The sequence below is a fragment of the Hydra viridissima genome, unplaced genomic scaffold (assembly GCF_058129835.1).
Source record: "Hydra viridissima isolate aposymbiotic clone 2 unplaced genomic scaffold, HvirCarnegie_v1 scaffold_8, whole genome shotgun sequence".
NCBI lineage: Eukaryota > Metazoa > Cnidaria > Hydrozoa > Anthoathecata > Hydridae > Hydra > Hydra viridissima.
The window spans coordinates 13,100,001-13,122,282 of NW_028324307.1; the positions used below are offsets into that span (position 1 = coordinate 13,100,001).

The 22,282-nt window shown below is 28.7% G+C and overlaps 3 protein-coding genes across 5 annotated transcripts in view; all 3 read left to right on the top strand.

The window, feature by feature from the left end:
• The window catches only part of LOC145186423 (uncharacterized), a 260,292-nt gene that overhangs the window by 100,239 nt on the left and 137,771 nt on the right, over nucleotides 1-22,282 (top strand).
• LOC145188883 (uncharacterized) lies at nucleotides 6,356-7,317 on the top strand. Of its 3 annotated transcripts, none has more exons than XM_090095229.1 (3): nucleotides 6,356-6,438; nucleotides 6,630-6,754; nucleotides 6,903-7,097. In XM_090095229.1, the coding sequence occupies exons 2-3, from the start codon at nucleotides 6,667-6,669 to the stop codon at nucleotides 7,037-7,039; spliced, it is 225 nt and encodes a 74-aa protein (XP_089951355.1). In that variant the 5' UTR covers nucleotides 6,356-6,438; nucleotides 6,630-6,666; the 3' UTR covers nucleotides 7,040-7,097. The 3 variants fall into 3 exon arrangements, with proteins under 3 accessions (XP_089951355.1, XP_089951354.1, XP_089951353.1); XM_090095228.1 differs by adding an exon at nucleotides 7,148-7,317 and having other exon boundaries at nucleotides 6,389-6,754; nucleotides 6,903-6,987; XM_090095227.1 differs by having other exon boundaries at nucleotides 6,389-6,754.
• LOC149885200 (uncharacterized) overlaps nucleotides 20,191-22,282 on the top strand; it is a 46,148-nt gene continuing 44,056 nt past the window's right edge. Inside the window, exon 1 of the mRNA XM_090095169.1 lies at nucleotides 20,191-20,327. The gene's annotated coding sequence lies outside the window, so the exon portion shown is untranslated. The remainder of the gene's footprint in view (nucleotides 20,328-22,282) is intronic.

Here is a 22,282-nt window from a genome sequence, read left to right on the forward strand (position 1 = left end):
TTATTATTATTTTTATTTATATTATTATTATTATTATTATTTTTATTATTTTTATTCTTATTATTATTATTATTATTATTATTATTATTTTTATTATTATTATTATTATTATTATTATCGTTATTATTGTTGTTATTATTATTATTTTTATTATTATTATTATTATTATTATTATTATTATTATTATTATTATTATTTTTATTGTTGTTATTATTATTATCATTATTATTATTATTATTATTATTATTATTATTATTATTATTATTATTATTATTATTATTATTATTATTATTATTATTTCTTTTATTATTATTATTATTATTGTTATTATTATTATTAATACTATTGTTTTTATCATTATTTTAAAATATATTTTGTTTTTTAAAAAATTTGTGATTTTGTAATTTAACATAAAATTGTTGTTTGCATGCATGTCATTTCTTTAGAGTACAATGGTGATAGATGTGAACAAAAAATAAAAAGTAAAATGGTCTATTAATTTAATTTTTTTTTTTATTTGCTGTTAGTTAATGGTGAAACAAAAAATGATTTAAAAAGTGTAGCACTTTTCCGTTTGCTTTGTCAAAGGTGTAAAAAAGTTTCTTTTGTCTCAGCAAATTTTAAAATTCTTAACATAGTAAAAAAAATGTTTTTTTGAAAAATATTGTTTTCAAAATCACTAAACTAAATTTTACTAAAATAGCAGTTTTGTAGAAAGTTTTACGACGATCAAGTTTAGCTTTTCAAAGTTGAGTTTTTTAAAAACAAAAGGAAGTAATGAGCAAAAAACCAAGGAAATTGTTATCGGAGGAAGAATAAAACTTATTGCTCATGGATATGGATAAAGATGAGGCAGCTAAATTAATTTACAATTGATTATTAACTAAAACGCTAATAAATATGATACCCCTTCCTACTTACCTAAAAAATTTAAAAACAAAACTCGCCTGTACATTTGTAAAACGAATGATTTGTAAAACGAAAACAAAATACTCTGAAGAGGAATTGTAACTTGCAGATGAACAAAGCCAAAACGGCAAAATACAATTCAGTAAAGCTTCGGCTGCATACGTCATAGCAAAGCAACTCTTCTAAAGCTTGTACACAATAAATTCCAAACTCATGGTAGAGGTTCAGCAACCGTGCTAAGAACAGCGTTTGAATTCCTTCTTCTTTCAATAATAATCAGATTAGCCAATTAGTGATTCGGCAGAACGTTCGCAGATGTCATCGTGTCATGAGGTTATTTGGTATGTATTAATTAAAATCATCTGGTACTACCAATGTACCAGGCGGAAAATGAGAGTCTCCCAAATCTATTACCTGATATAAAATAAAACCTGGCTGTTGGATCATTTATGACATAATTCAGCACTCAAAGTACCAAACAAAAATAAGCAAGTGAAGTGCGTCAAGAACAAACACAAGATCCAAAAGTTTTTTCATGAAAAAGCTTGTATGAAGAACTGAAGTGTATGATTCAGCCTAAATCGATGCTTGAACTAACTCTGCCCTAATATTAAACGCTTTTGTTCCATCAGAAGCTTTTCACGCTCGATTGCTTTTTCCTTATGCTCCATGTTGAGGTATTTTTACTTCTATGGGTTGAAGTGGGAGCTAACGGTGAACTATTAATTACTGAAATATTTAAAAAGCAAATCATTTTTTCCCATTATGCAAAAATAAGACATCGGAATCGAAATTCAATTTGTAATGGCAAATTGATTTCTATGCTCCAGAAATAGAAATCGAAAGTGATGTAAACATTGAAAAAATTTCTGATTTATCAACAGTGGCTATCCTAACGTTTTTTCAAATAATTTTGCAAATAGAAATCCTCTTTAAAAAATGTAAATTGGGATAGTTCCTATTGTAAGCAAAGTATAGAAAACCTTGAAATTTAATTGCGCGCGAATTTTAAGAACTGAAAAAGTCAAAATAAAATAAAATCTGACAGTGTGAATTTCCAGATTTTTTTTTAATACTGAAATTTAGTCTATATACAACATAACAAAGCAAATTTTACTGAGCATTCAATTTTTTTACTTTACGCTAATGGCTTAAAAGTGATGAAAATATTGCACTGCTTTTGGCTGGTTCTAAACTATGTACAAGTGCCACAACTCAAGAAACTAGCATTGTTTATAAATTCGTATTCTCTAAATAGTTGTTGAAACCTGGTCTGGAGATGAAAATGTGGTTGAAAATACTCCTTTCATATTTTACAAAGAAGAGAATGGGAATTTTGAAATAATTCTAGCACCTTGCGGTTATGTAAAAGATCTACCATCACATATTCTCAGATATCTTGATCCACTAGAAAGGTCTAAAGTTAGCTAAGCAAAAATAAAAATCTTAAGAAGAAAAAATTAGCAAATGTAGCATATGTCAATTTTCAAATGACATATGCTATACTCTTACATTAAAGCAATTTTTAACACTGCTAGTGTAGCTTACAGCATTAAAATATAATATATGTATCTTTGAAAGTTGCCAAATTATTTATATTTTTGTTTTTATGCAGCTGTATGGTTTTATACATCATAAGTTCATTCCTGAAAAAGATATTCAAGTTAAAATTGTAGGAGGAAATTTTAAGATTAGCTACCAAATTATAAATACTTTAAATCTAAATAGTTAAAAAAATACTATCATTTTCAACATTTTTCAGTACAGAGTCAACATCATGATTTCAAGAGCAAGTATAAGACCTGCAAAGAATGAAGTATAATTAACAGAAACAAGTATGTATATATATATATATATATATATATATATATATATATATATATATATATATATATACAGTATTGGACAAAACATTTGCAACCAACATCGAGCAATGCTAAAAAGTGTTCCTAATTTTACATGTCTTAAAAACGAAACGAACTATACTACCAAAGCAAACAGTTCAGGAGTCTGGAGTCATAGCATGCCATGACATGAGCAATCAGCTGACAGGTGACAGCACACAGGCAGAATTTCGTTGACAAGTGCCATTTTGCAGCGGACAAAACAAGTGCAACTTTTTTGGTTTGTTTCATTTTCTTAAGTCTGGTCCGTGTCAACGTCACGGAAGTTTTTTAATAATTAAAGGAAGTATCCAAATGTTTCCAGAAGCATGCAGAAGCTTCCAGAAGTTTCCAGAAGAAGCATCTGGAAGCATCCAGTAGCATCCAGAAATATCCAGAAACATTCAGAAGCATCCAGACGCATCCAGAAGCTTCCAGAAGCATCGAAAAGAAGCATCTAGAATCTTCCAGAACAGGTTCACACAGGTTTATTTTACTATATAAGAGACATGTAAATCGACATGTAATTCAGTCAGCATATGGAAGTCAATCAGTCAGTATTATGAAGACAGTTTATCGAAGTGAGCTTTATCAAAGTGTTTTATCGAAAACATCAATACAAGAAGTGAAATACAACAAGTGTTTCATTACATCAATACGGTCTACATCCAACCAAGACGTTGTGTTCAACAGAGCATTATTGTATCATCACAAAGTAAATGTAACACGGTAAGCCTTGAGAAGCGTAATTATTTATTTTTGTTATTTTTATGACTTCAAGTGCAAAAATGGCTCCCGACAGTCTTGGATTGGAACTAAGAAAGAAAATTATTGGCGATTACGTAAGTGGAATGTCACAAAAAAGTATTTCTGATAAATATTGCGTGAAAAAATGGACCGTATCAAGACTATTTTCCAAATATCGTTCTACGGGGAAGTTGGCAGCAGATAACAAAGGTGGAAGACCGCGTTCCACCACTTCTAGAGAGGATTCTATGATCGTCAGATCCTTCAAGAAGGATCCCTGGATATCATCAGTCGAGATACAAAAGCAATTAGAGCTGCCTGTATCGGACCGAACAATCAGACGACCTGCTCTTGAAGCCGGATTGTTTTCTCGACATCCTGCAAAGAAACCGCTGATTACACTAGAAAACCAGAAGAAAAGACTCCTGTTCGCTACATCCCATACTGACTGGAATGTGCAGAAACGGCGAACTGTCCTGTTCAGTGATGAATGGAAGTTCAACATCATTGGGAGAGATGGCATTTGCCGTGTACGTCGACCGGCCGGAAAACGCCTCGATTTACGTTACTGTCATAAGACCGTGAAGCATGGTGGAGGCAATGTTATGTCTGGGGGTATTTTTCTGCTAACGGTCTAGATCCAATACATCGAAACAATGGAATAATGGACCGTTTCATATATAAAAATATCCTGAAAGCTGTTATGTTACCTCATGCTGAATGGAATATGCCAATAAAACTGGTTTTTCAGCAAGACAACGATCCGAAACACACTGAAAAACTAGTCAAGCAGTGGTTTCAAGACAACCACCTATCGGTGATGGATTGGCCGCCTCAATCTCCGGATCTCAACCCTATCGAGAACCTGTGGGAGATTGTCAACCGCAGAATTAATCCTGAAGGTGTTCGTAATAAGGATCAACTGCTTGAACAAATCCAAAAGGCCTGGGCAGCGATTCCACAAAGTTTCATTGATCACCTGATCGAATCTATGCCTCGAAGATGCAAGGCTGTGATCGACAACAAAGGATTCGCCACGAAATATTGATAGCGAAATACAGCTAGGTCAACATTTTGTCGAGTTGCACTTGTTTTGTCCAGAAGGAAATCAACTTTTTTTAATACTTTTGATTAATTTATTAACTTTCGTGTACAAATAATGAACTTTGTGATGAATAAAACTTGAAGAACTTTGTCTCTACACAGTTACATATTTATTTCTCTAAATTGAAAAAATGCAGCACTTTTATATAAAGAAACTAAATTAGCATTATTTGGTTGCAAATGTTTTGTCCAATACTGTATATATATATATATATATATATATATATATATATATATATATATATATATATATATATATATATATATATATATATATAGTAGTAGTAATAGCCTTACTGTTTCCAAAAATACATATATGAAGTTTTTATATATCTAGGGATAACAACATTACAGTATTTATCTTTGGTGATTATGAAATTCTTTGTGCACTTTATGGTATTTCAGGAGCTTCAGGTGAGTTATTATAAAAGAAATTCGACATTAAAAGGTGAATTGAATTTGAAAAACTTGTATTATTTTTTTGACATGAAACTTAGTAAGGAAGAAAGAACAGAAATAAAAAGTCGCACACATACATTTATATCTAGGTCTCTTTACCAACTCTGCCTATTTCTATTTGGATTTATCTTAAATATTTTAACATGTTTGTAGAAGAAGCCCATGAAATTGGATATTCTAATGGCATTAGAAGGAGTATTAAAAAACAACACCAGTATCTATTCTGAAAAATATCATGAATTTACATCAAAGCAAAATAAACTGTCAGACCTTCAAAGTTCTATTTTTGATCTTGATGAACAAATACAGCTGGTGAATAATGCAATAGAAATGGCTAATTAAGTAATCTTGATAATGTGAAAAATATTAAGTCTATTTACTTTCCTCAACTTGATTTTCTAAAGAAAAGAAAAAAGGAAATTGTAAGCGTTTATTTAAAATGTGGCGTTGACAACATGATAATCTTAAGTTGTTTTTTTTTATTGAATTATTGTTCTGCTTTAAAGTCGTACTGGCTTTTAAAAACTGAAACTTTTAATCTTTTGATTTTCAGTGTAATATTTGATTAAATACATGTACATTGAAAAAACTTTCCGCGTAAATAAATAAAAAAACTATTAATGTGCCCATAAACATGCAGATTCAACAATTAACCCAGCAAACATTGACAGACGGGTACCGTATGGTTTTTAACTGGGCTTATGGGAACGGGATTTAGAAGGGTTTGTGTTCTGGTTTCCAGACGGGTCCCGTATGGTTGAAAAATTAAGCAAAAATAGTATTATGGGCCGCATGTGGTAATTATAAGGGCTAAGAAAACTGGGATTTTTACGGGTTTCCCATTAGGGACCCATCTGGTGAAAGTAATATGCGGAAAAATCTATGCAATCAGACCATTATCGCCATTTGCAACTTACCTTGTGCAAAAAAAGTTTTTACAATATAACGTATAAATTAAAGTTATAATCGTATTCTCGTTTTATGTTTTTTATGAAACTCTATATAAAAAGTTTTTATAACTGTTTTTGTTTTTTATACATAAATTTTTCTCTTTTTCTTTCTTTAGTAAAAAGTTGAAAATTTTACAAAGTTTTACATGCAATTTGAACAATAAATACTTTAAAGAATTCATTAATATTTACGTTTATGAAAAGTAACGCCACAAGGGAATGCATATAATATTATAGTTGACGTGAGGGTTTTCATTACTGTCTTACTTCCTTGTGGCATATATTCTTAGAATCATGAATAGTTTTTGAAGACCATTGAACGTTTTTCTTTAAAACCAAAAGTACAATTTAGTAATATTTTATTCCTATATAAAGGAGATTGCAGAGTATGGATTTTTTCTATTTTCGTTTACATTTTGTAGCAGAGTAACTTACTGTGTAATTTCTGTACTGTGTTACTGAGTAAGATGTTGTATGCAATAGTTGCATTCGATGAAGAAAACAATGCAGATTACGTACCACTAATTTGGTTAGTGAATGCTATGAGTGAAAATGTGTTATCAATAATTTCCTCTAGAAAATCTACAGATTTTTATTGGCCTTGCTGGACAAATATGAAAAAAATAGACTTAGCTAAATCAATATGTCAAGAACCTGAGGTTGGATGGGTTAGGTTTTCTGGAAGAATTTTGTCAACTGCAGGTAGTTTATATAATATTCTCAAAGATAGTGAAGTAATAATTTTGATAATTTTTTATAAATTTATTTAAGCATTTAATCATAATTATTGAAATTTGAAAATGAAATTTTGATACATCAATAATTATCATAAGTACTTTTTAAAATTTAGACACAGAATCTGAAGCAAAAGAAAAATGCAGATATGCAGAAGATACCTCAAATGTTGATGAAGTATATCAAAACCAAAAAAATAGGTATATAAAGTTACATAATTTTAATTTAACATACAAAAGATGTTTATGTTAGAGTTACTCCGCTTATGTTTATGTTACTGGCTTAAAACTTGTACATTTATGAATTATTAAAGTTTAAAAAAAAAACAATAATACTTTTGATAATTTGCCAATCCTTTAGAGATAATCAAGAAAAGCCTTTTGAGAAAAGTGAGTAAGATATTGTTTTAATATTTGTTTTAATAATTGTTATCTATTATAATGTTAGGTTCCAATTAAATATTTGTCATTTATACATTGCATAAAATTTTTTATGTATATTATAGCTTCCATTGTCAAGGTTTTTCTGTAGGAGAAAATTTTAATTTTTTATAATATTTTATAGTGTGTATATATATATATATATATATATATATATTTATATATATATATATATGAAATATCAAAGGTAATAGATAGATATTTAGACTTAGAAAATGTCAGAATTAAGCGCGCTCTACGTATGTTCTAGAAAGATAACAACTCTGATCGAAATTCTGAAATGTTACATCATTTATCGAATATATAATTTACATATTTACTGAACCTGTTTTTTATCATATAATAATAAATACGCACAAAAATAGTTTAGTTATCTTAAACCTTTAGGGGTAAATATGTATGTAAGTATGTATAAAGTGTTCAAGGGGAATCGAAAATCTGCCCGATTTAGTAAAAGTCTGACTTATCCAGGGTTCAACTTAACAGGGTATATATATATATATATATATATATATATATATATATATATATATATATATATATATATATATATATATATATATATATTATATTATATATATTATATATTTAATATATATATATAATATATATATTTTAGATATATATATATATATTATATATATATTATATATTATATATATATATATTATATATATAATATATATATTTAGTATATATATTTTATATATATATAATATTTATATATATATATTATACATATAATAAACAATATATATATATATATATATATATATATATATATATATATATATATATATATATATATATATATATATATATATATATATATATACAACAACCGTGAAATCAGATGATACTTCGAATGGTTAAAAATTCTCTCAATTTTGAAATTGTAATTTTAATTGTTATTTTGTTTGAAACAAATAATCAAATCATATACAGTTTTATTTTATCTGTAAACTCTAAACGTAGTTTTGCAAGATTTGCAATTGGCAAACTTTGTGGGAACTATACGGTATACCCAGCGGGCATACCCATATGGGCCCCATATGGAAACCGCGGCCAAGATCCGGCGGGTTCCCGATGGGTTTCCCATATGGGTCCCAGTTGCAAACCCAAATGGGCCCCTTACGGTTTTAAAGTAAGGGATTTGACTGGGACCCATACTGGATACCCAGCGGGCATACCCATATGGGTCCCATTTGGAAACCGCGGCCAAGATCCGACGGGATACCGTTGGTCTTCCCATACGGGACCCAGTTGCGGACCCGTATGGGCCCCGTACGGTACCCGTCTGTCAATGTTTGCTGGGAATGTGCAATTTTAACTGCATTTTTAAACAATAATTTCTTCTTAACTAGTCATAGTTTGAGTATACACTTTTGCAAAAAGGTTAACATGTTGATAAAGGGATTTGATCAGAATTACCATTACAGCATTTTAAGAAGCAAAATGGTAGCAATTTCAATAATGGTTCTTAAATTTATTGTAAAATCTGTGCTGACAATATCAATATTTTAAGAATAGCAAACTGTAAAAACCTTATTTTTGTCGAGCCTCTTCTCAGTAACCAGATAACAAGTTTCAAATTATTTTAGGTATGATCTCCAAGTAGTTAAAAAGATATCCTTGTTCAAAGTTAAAAAACTCAGAAAACAAGAAAACAAAATAAAATCTCTCTAAAACATTCAAGACACATGAGTTATAATTACCAAAACATTTTCTTATGACTCACACTTCATTTTTTTACTAAGAAACAATAAACATTATACATATTTGAAATCTATTATAATTATATTATTCAATTTTATAAAGTAAAAAATTTAGAAAATTTTGATATGTTGCATTGGTACTAAAGGTGTGTTTATACTCGTATGTTGTGGAACTTAATGTCTAAACTGGTGCTATTTTATATTTGCAAATTAAATTCCCAGATTATGAAAATATTGTAAATATTCTTAATTTTGATTTTATAAATTATTTAAAACTATAAATTGTTGTAATGTACTATTGAACTTCCATATAGAAGATTGCAAGTTGTCTTTATTACATTTATTACATATACTGGTGTAAGAAAATGTACACAGTTAAAAAATGGCTAGTTAAAGGTAATAGATGATTGACTTTCGTTATTCTATAATCTGGATTCCATTAAAGCCAAGTTAGTATGGTAGGTGGTACTAAAATCACAACAGACTTCTGAACATGTTAATCAACGATCTTTATGTCTAATAACTTTAAAAATTTCAACTGTGTTACCTTCTTTCGTTTCAATTATCCCAACATCCTCATTTGATGTGCTTCGGAAATTTTTAAAATCAGTAAATTTATTTCTGATTAGAAAAAAAGATAGTAGAAGTCATTATTACATTTACAGATGTTTATGCATGAAATGTTGGAGAATATGATATTAGCAGATTGAAGATTTAGTAGATCTGGAAGAGATTGTTAATATTATTGGATAATGGTACTTCATGATTTAAAGCAATAAGTCTCCACATGCCATTTGATTGGCGATAACTATTGATTTTAATTATTACAAAATAGTTTTTGTTATTTTTACAGTAACAGTCAAAACCCCATGTTTTGATGCAAATGCTTTTAACTGTTGATGAATGCTTATCGCATGTACTTTTTTATTTCTTCCAACTATTGTGAGTGTGTTACGTACATAACAGGTTTCTGTGTTCAGAAAAAGTGAAGAATTTATCATTCCTCTCAACTTCAAAGCCTTTTTTTGATTTTAAATCTAACCTGTATAAGACCATATAACATGATTTGCATAAATATTCAGGATGAACTTTTTAATAGTCTGAGGTTATATCAGCTTGTAAAAACTTAGAGTTGCTTGTTTAAAGATAACAACAGGTTTTATTTGATAGTGACTATCCTGTTTTATTATGCAGCCACACTTTCCACATAAAGGTTTTAAATATTCCTCATGAAGGCTCATTATTTATCCAGTAATGAGATAATAGATAGGAATATAAGATTACTTCTTTTGATATATCTAGAAAAGGTTAAAAATAAGGCTGTACATCACTTGTAGAAGGCTCAAGATTATGCAACGAAAGGTATAGTCTTATTACTTTTATTATCATGTTGTTACTATTAGTAACAACAATAATAATGATAAAAATAATAAGATCATTGAAAGTTAAAGTTGCTTTACATGCTCATTAAAAATGCATGCTTAATATTTCTTTCCAACTTCTGAAATCAATAGTTTTTTATGAACTTCAACCCTTTCGTGCTCCAATTATTTTCCCATAACTAACATAAACGATAAAAAATTATCTACAAAATGACAGTGGTAGTATGAAAGGTTAAAGTAGACTTTTTCTACAGCCTTTTTCAAATCTCCTTTTTAAAATATTGTTTTCAATCGGTTAGAATGCACTACTTGCATTGGGGAAGCTTAGTTTAATTTGTTGTTATAAAACAACCCAGCGCATGAAAGGGTTAAGATGCTTTTAGTTATAATACATTTAGACAAAATGCGATTTAGGTATCGCAAATAAGAAAATTTTTAAAAAGGACGAAAAAAAAAATCACAAATTCAAGAGAAAAAAAAAGCGAGGCAAATAAGTTCGACATTTCCGACAAAAATAAGAAATACTCCCTGATTTGAACCTTAAAGTGGGAAGCATAATCTGAGAGTGGGGTGAAAAGAACACTAAAAATATCTTTTTCGACCTTTAAACTATATCATAGTAATTTCAATTTAACAAGGAAAATTTGTTTCACTTTACTCTATCCATTCTAGTAAACCATACATGGCCTTTTTGCAAAAGCCTAGTTTTAGACGTCAAAGTTTAAACACAGTTAAATTTTTGTTAAGCAAAGTTCATAGCTCAAAACAACCTTTTTCAGATTTGTGAACTATTCTTGATTAATTTTTTTGTCTTTTATAACCATAAGCTTCAGTAAATGCATAATTATAATGGGTTTACTGAGGGAGGTCTTTTGACGGAAATTTGACGGGTAGAAGTCGGAATATCTGTATCATGAATTTAGAAAAGTGACGGTAATACGCATAGTTTTTGGCTAATTGGCGGCACCTTTGATCTATAACTATGCGTTGAACGTCCATCTATTAATACGTCCTTGGTTAAGCTAAATATCTGTGTAATTTGATCGGTTTTCTAGTTATATAGTCAATTATATGTATAAAAATATATATAGTTAAACTGCAGCCGAATAACAGGGGCAAAAACCCAAAAACAATAAAAATGTTGCTTGATCGTTTTTCCAGTGTGGTCTTCATGTATTATAAAGCTTTATTTGGTATAATACCGTTGTTATCATTTTGATAAAAATGATTAAAAATTTTTTTAAATTAGTAGTTAAGCTTGAGAATTATTGTAAATAAAATTTGGCCTTGTTTGAAAACTAATTAATTTTCTTGTTAAAATTAATTTTAAATTAATATTCATATCTTGTAATGTTTTTATCGCTATTATTTGAGCTGAACTTACACCATTCTGATTCTTACCAGCTCATTTTCTTAAACATATTGTTATGATCCAAATGGACAATTTTGATCCTACTAAAGATAAATTGGCTCCTGCAGCTCAAAGTCTGGCGACAATGAAAAAAAATTTGGTCTTTTTCGCACATTGTAAAAATTATTGCGCAATTTCTAACAGGGAAAATGATTAATGTGCATTTTGACTATCCAAAAAATGATTTAAGTGTTAAATGATTTTTTTTGGATTGTCCAATTGCATCTCTATGCCTTGGGTTTCGGAAAAACCTAAAATAAATGTAAAATTTTAGTTATTTTTACTGCATTAATTTTTGTTTTAATTAGAATTAACTTTTTAAAAATAAATTAGTTATTTTCGGTTCCGGTTTCTGTTCCTGTTCCGATTTGGATTTATTTTCGGTTCCGGTTCTGGTTAGGAATATTTAGAATCTATTACCGGTTTGGTTCCGGTTCCGGCAAAATCTCTGTTCCGGTTGATAACTTCCCTATTGTTAATATTTGTTTTAGAGGATTCTGCAACTTCATTACCTTCTTTTGGGGCAGCAGAGGAATTGATGAGAAATGCTACAATTGAATTCCAGCAAAATGTATTTAAAAAATACTGGATAAAGATGCAGTTGCCTGCATAACTGGCAACTGCATCTTTATCCAGTATTTTTTTTTATTATCTGTTTTGTATAAATAAATTCTGACGGATCACAGCAACGTTTCGGATATGCGTCACTCAAATATTTAATGGTAGGTATATTGAAATTGTAAGTCTTGCATTTAATAGGAAAAGAAAAGAGGGTTTGTTTTAATTAAAATTTGTTTTAATAAAAATTCCCAAGGACTTCTTATAAATTTAGAAAATAGTATTGTTCCGGGAAAGTATATTTTAAAATGACTACAAAATTTTTGATGTCAAGCGTGTTGGTGAGAACAAAAAGTCAACAGAACCTGGAAATAAATGGAAAAGTCCGCTGCGTCACTCAAAGTTCAATCTGTGTTTACTTTTTTATGTGTCTGATCTAGGGATCACTAGTGCACGGTATACTAAAAATTTAGTGTGCAGCTTAACTTATAATATACCGTAAAATATACTGTAAAGTATAACATAAACTACACTTTTTACTTATTGATTTTTTTGACTCCTACTAATTTATTTCAGATCAGAGAAATCCATGGAATAAGCAATCATAAATTTTAAAACGGTGAAGAGCAGTACAAACAGTCTGGTATAAAAATATAACAACTTAACAAATTAAAGTTTTTTAAACAAATTGAATTTAAAAAAAAAAACACTTTAATCATGATAAAACCAAATAATAGACATGATCCAGTAAATTAGTTCATTAAAAAAATATAATTATTAAGTTATCAAGCCAGTCCAAAAATATTTTACAAATAAAAGTAAACATGTATATTAATCTGTATACTAACTTTTAGTACACCGTAAAGTATATCGTAAAGTTAGTATACCGTATACTGTAACCGGCGATCCGTAGTCTGATCTACGGTATTTGTAAACTAAAGTCAGACGCGTAAAAAATCCTAGCGAAAATTTACTAATGTCAGTAAAATTTGTACTAAAGTAAGAGTTTTTCTATGTTTTTCATAGATATTGTGACATGTTTTGCAATAAATTCAAAATGGCGTTTATTACATATGTTAGGGTTTAATGTCCTTTACGGAGCGGACAAATAGGTCCCTAATTTCGAATAAAGGTAAGAGTCCTAAAGAAATCAATTAGAAACAAATTATTAACAACTATTACTAACGAAGAAAGTTGATCAGATGATGCAGAACCTCTATCTTATACAAAGACCATGGAGAAGGATGGGTTTGATATTTTTATTGTCATCGCTGGACACATGACGAATGTGCTGGTATAGAGAAAAATGATGCAGTCAATTTTGATCCCAACTTTTATGACTCAACATGCAATTGTACTTGCAAGACTGATAAAATTTCATTGACATAACTAATGTAATCTTTACAAAATTACAACGATTATTATTAAGTTCTTATTTAGATTACGTGTTATTTTTCAGTTTGAAAAACTTGTAGGATAGGAAGTTAATTAATTAAGACTTAAATAAATGCAAAATAGATTCACTCAAATAGATCCACTGTTAGTTAAGAAAAATCTTAACAGTGGATGTATTTTGCATTTAACTTTTCATTTATCTCTATGAATAACTTTCTGTTAGAGGGATTAGTTGGCTTTCTCTAATTTTGCATTTAAAAAATATTTTTTGTTTCGTTTTCTTAAATATTTAATTTTACTTTTGCTATTTCGCTAAACGCCGTACAAGTATTTTATGGGGGTCCCCTGTAAAAAATGTTCAATTATCGTCACCAAAAGTCTTTACTACTTCTCTCTTTGTAATGTTAAGATTCATGATATTTTTTATCACATTTCCTGAAAACTCTCTTTTTAAAGCAACGGTCTTCCGTATGACCGGAAATATTGGACAAATAGAAGACGATTGACCGATACTAGTAAATAAATATATGTGTGTACATACACACATATATATTTATTTGATAGCAAAGAGGCCTTACATCTCAAGTTCTGATGTTTTTATTTCCTCATCTCTTTTTTGAGACTAAACAAGGAATTAGTTAAGATTGTGAGAGATCTTAATATATCTTCGCAATTTTTGTATATGAAAGAACTAACATTTAAAATAACCTAGTTAGTGAATGTTTATCTACCTACATTACATAACTAGAACATAACTATTTTTTGAATAGTAAGATTTGTTTGGATTTGTTAATTTAGGGCCGTCGAAAACTTCTTTCCGGTATTAAACACGATTTAAGTGTGAACAATAAAGATGATGGCATAGGATTTAACATAAAGCATTTTATGTTTTGATGCTCTGACTTCGCATGTTCCCTTCCATCTTTACAAAGAGATCTTTAAACGAAATTTGTCGACGAAAGATTTTTAAATTTCAATTTTAAAAAAGCGGCTTCATGTTATCAACATCACAAAAGTTGCAACTCAAGCATCTCAACAGAAATATTATGGATCGGTGGTTCTAATTACTGTTTTATTTATGAATAGTTATCTTTAAGAAATTTCAATAAATAAAAAATGAAAGTTCTCTTTACTATATCATCTCTAAACATATTTGAGATGAACATTTTAAAAGCAGTTAGTACAGTGTGAAAAGTTAAAAACAGCGAAATGACGTAATACAGAGACTTATTCACCTTGACATATAAATAAACGACAACACGATAAAGCGTAATGAAGAACAAAAAATAAAAAACAGCGATTAAGAAAAGACGTACATGCAGAGGCTTATTTACCTGTCAAGTAAATTAATAATAAGTAGATATAGCAACGAAATAAATAATAGTGGAGAACTATAAAAGCTCAAAAATAGAGTTACGAAGGACTTCCTATGGAAAAAACGAAAAACGAAAAAGAAGGAAATAGAGGAAAAAGTCCTCTTCTTACATAAATGAAGAGAAGAAGTCAGAGTTTTTAAGGAAGATTTTTAAGAAGAACTTTTAGAGAATGAGAGTTTTTATTATTGAAGAATTTGAAATTGTTCATAAAACCAAAGGAGTAAAAGAAATAAAAGTCAGAAGAAAAATTGATTGAGGAAAAGTAAGCAGAAGTTTCGCCGTTTCTAATAATAAAAAGAAGAAAAGATGTTTGTTTAAAGCTAGAAGAGCTAAAGAAGAGAAATTGATAAAAACAGTAGTAAATACTGCAAATAGAGTAAGAGAGCATTATTTGTATTTTATAACTTAATGAATAAAAGAGTGCTAACAATTATACACTAACAAAACGTTCGTTAAAATATATTGTAAAATAAAATATACTAAACCTTGCCCTTTTCCTAACCAATTAATCCCCAGACCATCAACCTTGATCCCAACCTCTAAATACCCCCTTAAACATCAACCTAGACCCATACCTCCGTAAATATCTAATCCCTTACACTACAAACACAACGTAGATAAACGAAAAACATTAAATAATATTCATAAAAACGCCGCCCTCATAGTAATCTGTTCAAATCCATTTCTTAAGTCAATATCTTTGTTAATTTAATTCCGTGAAATGATTTTTATGAAACAAGATAACTTTTGTTCAAAGCAAGCGCAATTAAGCACTTGTTGAAAGAGATGTTGTGCGATCGAAAGCAATCGATTGCAATTACTTAATCCTGTTTTTTTTTCCACAATATTTTTACAGAAGCATTGACAAGATTTCAAACTGATTATTGAGAACTGAAGATGAGTCAGAAAATTTAATTTGTTTCTATTGATTTCATAAATTTAAGTTACTTCCACTGCTCATTACAAACGATATAAATAACGATCAGTACCGTTATTTACCAACAATGCGGGCTTCGTTCACATAAACCAAAACACCCGAACACAGATTTATCTCATTCAAATTTTTTATTTGCATCAATAGCAAATAATAGCAAATTAATTCAATATTTTGAAGAATCTCATTTCTTGTTCTGTTGATTCTTAGTAACAACCCTGCTTTGATAAAGTCAGTGACACCTATTGCGCAGAGTTTGTTTTTTTTTTTTTTTTTTTTATTGAGCAGTGTTTCAGAAAAATTATTAGAAAGACATTCACTTTTAATTTACATTTTGTGCAAATAAAATGGAAAAAGATAATAGAAAAAAAAAAAAACATTTTAGTTTTTATATCTTAAAAACAAATACAAAAACAAATTTTCCCCAGAAAAGTCTTAAAGATTTTTGAAAAGCTATTTATGGCTCAATTCATGGCTAAGAAATATTTTGATTTTGCTTTGTCTTCAGTTTGAACAAATGAGAGGGAGGCAAGTACTGATGATATTAAGCATTTGTTTTTTAAATAAGATATACTTGGTTAGTTCATTAAAAATGACAAAGTAAGCAAATATTTTAAAGCGAAATCCTATTGTTATGTCTAAATTACGTTCATTCTTGGGAAATTCTTAATCTGATTCTTGCGAATAAGCAAATTAAATGGTCAATTATAAGTTTAACGTTAATTGGTCAAAGATTTAATCATAAAAAAATTATGGTTTCAAAGTATATTTATCCTGTGAATCACTGCTGTGATTGATTGTATTATTGTCTATTACTGTAAATTACGCCAGTAATTTACGAAAACCATTCGGTAACCATACGGGTAAATATTTCGGTAACCATACGGTACGGGATTATAATTACGGCAAAATATAAAATATTGCAACAATCAATTTTTTTTTTTGTAAAATATAGCGAATACATATGCAGTAGCAGAAAAAAAATTGGCCGTTGCTACTTGAAGCGCAATGCGCTCTATGCAGCTACTCGGAGCGCTATACTTTGTACGCATGCGCTAAATTTTTTTTTTTTTTTAAATCTTGTTGATGTTAACCCTATCCCCATCTCTATCCCTATCCCTATCCCTATCCCTAACCCTTACCATAACCCTAACCGCCTTTCTAACCAGCTATATTGTGAAATATAAATTGCACTGTTATAATAAAATAATTACGCATACGTTTACAATATTGCGCTCTGAGCAGCTTATGGCTATGTAGAGCCCATTGCGCTCTACGAAGACACTTCGAAAAAAATTATAGTACAAACTCATGCCATTTACATTAAAAGCGTTCTTAATTCTTGCGGATTTAAATACAAGATTTATTTCAATCTATGCACACCAAATTGTAATGAAGGATCTCTAAGATAAACTTCGCAATAATAATTTTGGGTTTAGTTGATAAATGCTTCCCTATAAGCTATAAATTTCACAAAACTTTTGTAGCATCAAGAAAATTATTACTGCTTATTACAAAAGAATACTTTAATACTAATGACTTTTAAAAATCAATCATGCAATTGATGACAAACTATTCCATTTCCACTAAATGCAAAATGCCTTAGAAAAGACCTTATATTTGTACACAGAACGTTGAAAACCATAGGATGCGTGTCAAACGTAAACTTCGATAGCAGTTTGGTGCGCATGAAGATTTGTTTACATCACATCGTCACGAATGAATACGGCTTCAAAATTTCAAAGAGTTTCCGATATTTTCGACGTTTCTATTTTGTGTATCTTGTTAGTAACTTCTGTAGTTGGCAAATTAACATTTCATAATAAATAATTTATACTCGTGTATCTTTTAAAAATACATTAGCAAATACAATAATTGTAGTGTCCTGTATTCTATATAATTTTGATAAGTGATTAATCTAAGTCAGCCTAAAATTATACGATCTTAAAACATAAATTCTTACAGCATATGCCATTTCAAATTTAACAATGCAATAATTTTCATCAACTTTCAAATAAAAAAAATCTGCTTTGGTATTTTCGAACGCTTCATTCGAATGCTGTTTCGTAATTACTCGTAAGAAATAACTTAGTGAGTCACGCAAGCGTTTACCAACTCCATTTTCTTTTACCATTCGCCGACACATTTTAGTCAAATTTCATTGATAAAAATAATAGTTTCGGCGTATATCACAGTTTACAATAATATATTCGGTAATGAATGTTTTGATGCCAGAATGTCTTATTGTCTGCACACCATCCATAGCAACGGCAAAGATATCACTCAAGGATTCATCTTTCGCATAATATTTAACTCAAAAATACTGTTATTATCAAAAAGTTTTTCATTTATGTTAGTGTTAACTTTTGATTAATATAAATATTTGCTAAATATTGTTTAGCCATTTTTTAACCAAATCTCACATTAGCTGTTAGAAAAAGAATATATATATATATTTTGTATTTTGCTTTATTGCGTTGGAAACAATTACGTTATAGGTGTAATGCCTATAGCGTAATTGTTTCCAACGCAATAAAGCCATATCAAAGCAAAAAAAATTCGGTCAACTAATATTTTATCTCTACAAATGGATAAAAGTTTAAGAAAAAGAAAATAAAACAATTTGTTCATAAAAATTGGTGCTTAATCGAGTTTGATGAAAAGAATTTTTGATGAAAAAAAGAGAGATTAAACGTTATTAAGCATGGTATACTGCTTTTGTAAAATATTTGCAAAGAATCTTCTGCAAACTTTAAAACAAAAAAGTTGTTCTCGTCATTTTTTCACGGAACTGAATATGCGCATGCTGAAATAAATATAGCGGATTATTCTAATTACGAAAGCGACACAGATTATTTATTTTCTAAATTTGAAATTAGTAATGGGACCTTCTATCTCCACACAGTTTCAAATAGATAAAAAGACATGGGGGAAGTCTCCGCAACCGATGTTACTGCTAAATCATTTTAAATCCATGGAAAGATTTTATGTGGAAAAACCCACTAATATTATACTAAGGTCGGTTATGAAAAACTTCAACACCAATTTTTCTCAATCAGTTGTTGTACCTCTAGTCTTCCTTATAACTAATCTTCGCATTTCCCATCTCTAAAATTCAAGATTTTAAAATATTCTAGTTTTGGAACGGCTATCTAAATGTATTATGTAAATAAATGTTTATAAAATGTATTATATAAGTAGAACACAAATATAATTTAAATAGAATAATTTATAGTTTGCATTTTTAAGTTTAGCCCTAACTATATTTTTTGACATTCACTAAGTCTTTAGAAAACAAGATTATTGTAAAATATCAACCATAAAGTCAACGATAGCTGATTCAATATATGATGTAACAAATGTTCAAGTTTTCGATTTCAAAATGTGAATCAAATGCATGTGACTCTTAAATCCCACCAAAATTAATGATGATCTTTAGTTGTAAAAATTAAAAAGGAGATTTTAATCGTAGAAAACATTTCTATCAAACTAAAAAAGATGAATTTTGTAATTTTTTCTTAATACTTTTGAACTTCATATCAGAAGCAATAAGATCGAAATCTTAAACCTTCAGATAATCTGTATCAAATTTATGACAGTTCATACAATTCACAAATTGTTGTTTTAATTCTGGCATTTTTTTATATCTGTGAAAAAACCTTTCTAAAACAATGACGAATTGGTGTTATATATTATTCAAAAGCCTCAGAAAAAATAGAAAATGTCAGTCAACAATACTAAATACTAAACTTTTTTATATACGAAGGTTTTTTTTTTTGAGACAATTATAACCTCGATTCCCTGGAGATTTATTTAAAAAAAGTAAGAATTATTAATTTCATATCGAAGCAAGCTGAGACATACAATTTTTGACAGAATGTTGTTCTAATCGCACATTAAACTTCTAATTCAATTAAAATTTAAAAAGATTTACAAATAGAATATCTACTTGTAATTGTAATCAAAAATGAGTTATAAAAGCATCAGGACTTCGATTTTATTTCCTTAACAGTTGAAATTCATTTTTACTGTACGTAACAAATGTTATAAATAACATTTTGGTTGAAATACCAACAAGTAGGGCATTAAAAATTGTTAAAAATCTCATCTTATTAAAAATTATCTTTTCGCTGCCTCTATAGCAAATAATACCAAACGAATTTAATCTTTTGAAGAATCTATTCTCTTGTTCACTTGATAGTTAATACTCATCCCACGTCAGATTAACTCTGCTACACTTATTGTCCAGAGGTTTATGGAAATATTGTTAAAGAAACTTAAACAGAACTTAAATTTGTTTTTTTTTGTGACGATTAGAAAGAAAAAAAGGTAAGAAAATGTTTAAATTATGACATTTATTTGATATACTTATATTTGTATATTATACATATTTAGATATTTTTTATTTCGTAAAAAGAAGTTTGTACACCTAACTTCTTGTCTTAAAGCTCTTTGAAAACAAAATTGAGACAATCGGTATAAATTATGTTTCTTGGTGTAAAGTGGTTTGAACATTTAAGCAATGAGTGATCGAAATACGTTAATAATTGGCACACGTATATACTGTGGCATGTTAATAATCAAATTTAAATAACGTTGTCATTTTGAACACTTTTTTTTTTTTTTTAACCTTTTTAAAACTATGTAAAGTTAGCCCATGGTATGTTGTGTTGAGTAGAGTATGCTGAGCTCTCAGTCTAATTTATGATCTAACATATGAAAATAATATAAAAAAATAAACTTCAAAAAAGTGAAAGCACTTTTTAAGGTTCCTTCCAAAACCACGGCAGTGTGTAAAGTCATCTCAAATCACAGTAATCATTAGTGATCGTGTATACGAATATCGTATGAACGGATTATATATCAAGTATTAAAATTATATCAAAATATCAAATTAAATCAAGCTAAAGTCTATCAACAGCGAAAAGGAAATTGATCCAACGAATTGGTTCTAAATTATTTGATTTAGCTTGGTCTGAAGTTGTTTGACCAAATAACGAATGAACCAGTACACTTAAACTCATGTATTTTTTCAAACATCTAGCAAACATAAGTAGCAAACATTAATAAATCAAATGCATCAAATCGAAATCCAACAGTAATGTTTGTGTGTATGTATGTATGTATGTATGTATGTATGTATGTATGTATGTATGTATGTATGTATGTATGTATGTATGTATGTATGTATGTATGTATGTATGTATGTATGTATGTATGTATGTATGTATGTATGTATGTATGTATGTATGTATGTATGTATGTATGTATGTATGTATGTATGAATGTATGTATGTATGTATGTATGTATGTATGTATGTATGTATGTATGTATGAATGTATGTATGTATGTATGTATGTATGTATGTATGTATGTATGTATGTATGTATGTATGTATGTATGTATGTATGTATGTATGTATGTATGTATGTATGTATGTATGTATACACACACATATATATATATATATATATATATATATACATACAATGTATTTGTAATAGCATTAAGATGATGACATTTTTAACTTTTACATCAAAAATCATTTTCTGCAGCATATATGGATTAACTTTGCCTATTAATGGATAAAATAACATTTATTCCATTGAAATATTGAAAAAGGTCATGCATAAACCACTTTCAAATGTTATGTTGGCCATTTTAACATGTTATACAACAGCATTAACAATATTTAAATCAAACTGATTTATTTAATAATATATGCATGTTATGATATTCTGGAAAACTTTATCATTCTCTGGTATATAATTTATTTAATAGTCATTTTGAGTTATTTAATAATTTATGTACCAGAGAATGATATATTTTTCCAGATGAGCAAACCGATGGGCACTGTCTGAGCGGATAGTGACATCACGAAGATATAAATGCTTGAGAAGCTTCTTTATAGAATATTTTCAAACGCCATCAAGAAGAACTTACGTTGTAATCTATGAAGCATCCTTTAGTAAACGGAGTCGCATGCTTCAGAAAACAACTTCATTGGGAATTTAAATTTATTTGAACTCACAACCAGCGACTCACAACTCACAGCGATTTTCACCAACAAACGTAACAATATATATATATATATATATATATATATATATATATATATATATATATATATATATATATATATATAACAATCACAAAATGTAAAGATTTATTGATGGATCAACCTTCTCCTTTTGGTTTTCTAGTGTCCGCTTATTTCCTTTCGATTTTGAATTCAGTTCTACTCAAATTTCGGTTACGGTTTTACTGAACCGAAATTTCGGTA

Bases quoted from the DNA above. Each gene is read 5' to 3' on its own strand.
- LOC145188883 (XM_090095227.1), top strand. From the start codon at position 6,520: ATGTTGTATGCAATAGTTGCATTCGATGAAGAAAACAATGCAGATTAC. The intron at 6,755-6,902 runs GTAGTTTATATA...TTTAAAATTTAG, and splicing joins AAGAATTTTGTCAACTGCAG to ACACAGAATCTGAAGCAAAA.